This window comes from Cryptotermes secundus, unplaced genomic scaffold (genome assembly GCF_002891405.2).
Source record: "Cryptotermes secundus unplaced genomic scaffold, Csec_1.0 scaffold1850, whole genome shotgun sequence".
NCBI classification, from domain to species: domain Eukaryota; kingdom Metazoa; phylum Arthropoda; class Insecta; order Blattodea; family Kalotermitidae; genus Cryptotermes; species Cryptotermes secundus.
Genome location: NW_019727439.1, coordinates 75,245 through 78,782, shown reverse-complemented (window position 1 = coordinate 78,782; position 3,538 = coordinate 75,245). Strand labels below are relative to the sequence as shown.

At 44.9% G+C, this 3,538-nt stretch overlaps 1 protein-coding gene across 1 annotated transcript in view; it reads left to right on the top strand.

Moving 5' to 3' along the window:
* The window catches only part of LOC111864850 (glycine-rich protein 2-like), a gene marked incomplete at its 3' end in the record, with an annotated part of 2,169 nt that extends 1,925 nt beyond the window's left edge, over positions 1-244 (top strand). The window contains exon 3 of the mRNA XM_023852406.1: positions 3-244. Coding sequence (XP_023708174.1) covers positions 3-244 — 242 coding nt within the window. The remainder of the gene's footprint in view (positions 1-2) is intronic.
* Positions 245-3,538: the final 3,294 nt, after the last annotated feature.

Genomic DNA, 3,538 nt, shown 5'->3' with positions numbered 1-3,538 from the left:
AGTGGCGGTGGGGGTGGATGGAAAGGTCTTGGCGGGGGCGGTTACAGTGGCGGAGGCGGATATGGTGGAGGCGGAAGTGGCGGAAAAGTGATTATTTACAAGATAATCTCATCCGGCGGTGGCGGCGGATATGGAGGAGGCAGCTATGGCGGCGGATTTAAGAGTGGAGGAAGTGGATGGCGTGGAGGCGGCGGATACGGAGGCGGTTTCGGTGGCGGCAGTGGGTGGAAAGGAGGTGGCGGAGGTAAGTGTTCGTACATTCCCTTACTGCTTGTGTTTATTGGCTTGTCGAGAATACATGGGGATGTTTGCGGTCACAGGTCAGAGAGATGCGAGATCTGAGATTATCACGGCGGTCACTACAAGGAGTACTGTTTCTTGGGATGTGACACCGTGCAGTCTGATGGTACTGTAGTGACTTTTCTGAGGTACATACTGCTTTCACCTTCAAAGTTGAAGTGAAGATGGAGCCACTAATTTTCTCGGAATCGTCTCTGCCCACATGGCAGACCACGCGTTGTCGTAAAGCAGATGACCATAACGTAATATAAAATGAGGCAACAGTAAGGGTGCATGAATCCATTCAGAAAATATCATGTGGTATTCACGTCTCGCACAAAGTGCAGGAAATAAACAGCGCAGAATGTTAAGTACTAGGCATTTCAACTCACCCGACGTTTCGGAAAGAATGTCGTCTCCATTTTCAAGGTTAGATAATGAACCAAACGGTAAACCACCATGAAGCAGGCAGCTTTAAGCCTCCAACGGATTATACAGCGTTATATTCCAGAAGACAAGAACCTTCATAACCACCGGTGTCAGAACCTCAAATTCTACTACTAGGAACGATTCTTTATATAGTTAACAATATAGAATAGCACTGTGTTAAGTGAGCAGCTTCAGGCTTGAGCCATCTTTATCCTCCGATTATTAAACCTCTATGTAAGATGCTGGTTTAGTAGAAGGGCGGCTCTGAGTGAGCTCTGTCTGGCAGCGATCCCGTGACCCTGCCGGTAGGAAGTAATTTGACTAATTACGTTATCTGAAGACCAAGCCTCCACTGCGCAGTCTCTGCGGAGAGGTGCTATGAGACAAACTGCCGTGACAGAGGGCGTCAGTGAACTGGACACATCTGCCATATAATTATTTCATAAACATTTTCAACATTTTCCCTCCTTGGATGAGAATTACATTCACATCAACAAGCGAAACGTCAGGACTTTAAATTAAAATGTCATATTTTTTAAATTAAAACCTTTGTCAGATCAAACCTCTGTTTCGCTTTGTGTTCGCCCGGACTGCAAGGGCTCGTCTGTTCCTTTGTAGCAATACCGTGTATAATTTTAGTGGCGCCTGCCTACCTTCATCTGTTGTACGTTAAGGCTGGCCACGAGATGGCGGACGCACAAAAATACGAATTCCTCGCATAGATATCCACAAATTTACTAAATTGTATAGTGGAAACCGTACATATGTGTCTGTTTGTTAGATGTTCACTATTCATTGGAGATTTATAAAATATTTGTAACAAAATCAGATCCCCAGAATATAAGCTCGGATAACAAAGTTCGTCTCTCCATATAAAAGCCAATAACGGAAATCAATATGAACATTATTGTTCGACTCTACGAGTAATTAAACAAATTGCTACGTAGATACCCAGAGGTCAAAGCAATAATGAAATATGAATGCCACGTGCTCTAAATGCCCGCTCCCACACGAAGCTTCTGTAATGCGGCAATTTCAACATTTAACTGGACCAATGCCTTACCTCCAATTGGCGATGTTCACAAGGATTCTTTGTACTCCGTTAACTCGAGCCAGTGAATCCAGCGGGTTAGCTCAGCAGGAACGGTCTAGCTCTGTATTCAAGAGACGCTTATTTCGAATCTCTTCTTCTTCACAGTGTATTTACGAAGCCTGAAGCTCGTCCCAAATGACATATAAACATTCAGTTCGTACTTCACAGGAAACACATTATGTCTCCGCTACAGTGACCGGCTAATGCTGCTTATGGAAACAACCGTTCCACGGGAGTATCATGCAGTGTTAATACAATCATATCTGAAGCGGGGCTAGGTTCCTGCAAGCGGTGTCTCGCTTTAATTTTACCTGACTATAACACGCTCAGTTCTGTAGCTGTCAGTTAGGTGCAACCTATTAACACGTTGCTATAAAGATAGGCGGCAGCACAGTCTCGGCACTTAACAAACATTTCTTAGCATTCCGCACGCTTTACAAGGAGAAGAGTACAGTCAGCGCAGATAAAACTCGCGTCATCTCAATGAACCACAAGAACCTAATCAAGAGCAGTATACGTAACTGCTAAAACAGAGTTCAACTGAAAAAGTCTGCAAAAGGTTAACTGCATCGAGCAGAGTCCCCGACAAGCTGACAGTTGCTCAGCTGGAACCAGAAGGTTTATTGCACGTCCCTGTCAAAATTTCGTAATATAAAATAAAAGGGAAAATCTTATACGAAATCCTAAAATATAAGAATTCGAAAGAAGAACAGAGATTTGATGGAGTAAGGGCAAGGTTTTTAAGTTTAGTGGCACTGACATTAGTGACAGCCGCTGTCGAACCTGGGACCTTGGAATAATGCGCCTATAGGCTGACCACCAGAGCTGTAATCACAGTTTCCAGGCACATATGGAAGCGGGAAGCGCGTGTTCACACCTCGCGACAGCGCTCAGCAAACATCGGGTCTCTCCAAACCGTCCGGTCCCTCTTGCGCGTTCTACAAAAAGCGGAGCATCTGAGAGAACGCTTTCACATGCTCTCGGCTGAATCAACAGCAAAGAGTGGACTTGAAATTCTCGGTAGTGGATAAATCAAGTTAGATTTCATTTGTAAACTGCGTCCGCTAAAAAAATACATCGAACACAGAAGTCAAATTGCATTTCCACGAATTATTTTTGTTCACTGAAAGGCTTATGCTTCCATTGTAGAAGTAGCCTGTTATCACTTTAAAGGGCAGTGGTAACTATATGTACCACCTGCCTTAAATTCTAAAAACTCTGAATTCTGGTCGCCTAGCGGTAGAGCTCGATTGTTACGGGGGGTGTGCTCGTTTCGAATCTCCGCTGAAACACCGGTTACACGAAGTGACGATTTTGTGGTTTTCCTCAGTCTATCTGTACTAATACCGAGGTGTGCCTCGACTAGGCCACATCCTCTTCCTTCCGGATCCTCTTCATGTATGACGTCATACAGTCCAGCTACTGACGGCCTTACTAATAGCCCACACTTAAACACATTCACTGTGGTGTAATTACTTATGACACGCTCTGTATTTCAGGCGGCTGGTGGTGACACGGAGGCTGCGACACAGCAATATTAAGAAGAATCATCGAACTGCATCACCAGTGATGATGAGGCAAATATGAGCCTTCGTGTTCTGGTTGCAGCACCTGTTTCTCTTCCCCCCCCCCCAACAACACGCGCCTTCAGTCTCAGAATCAGTACGTCTATTTAAACCCTTTGGCATCTACTCCCAATGTTTAGTGGCGTGTTAGGTCACCGACAGACTGTACATA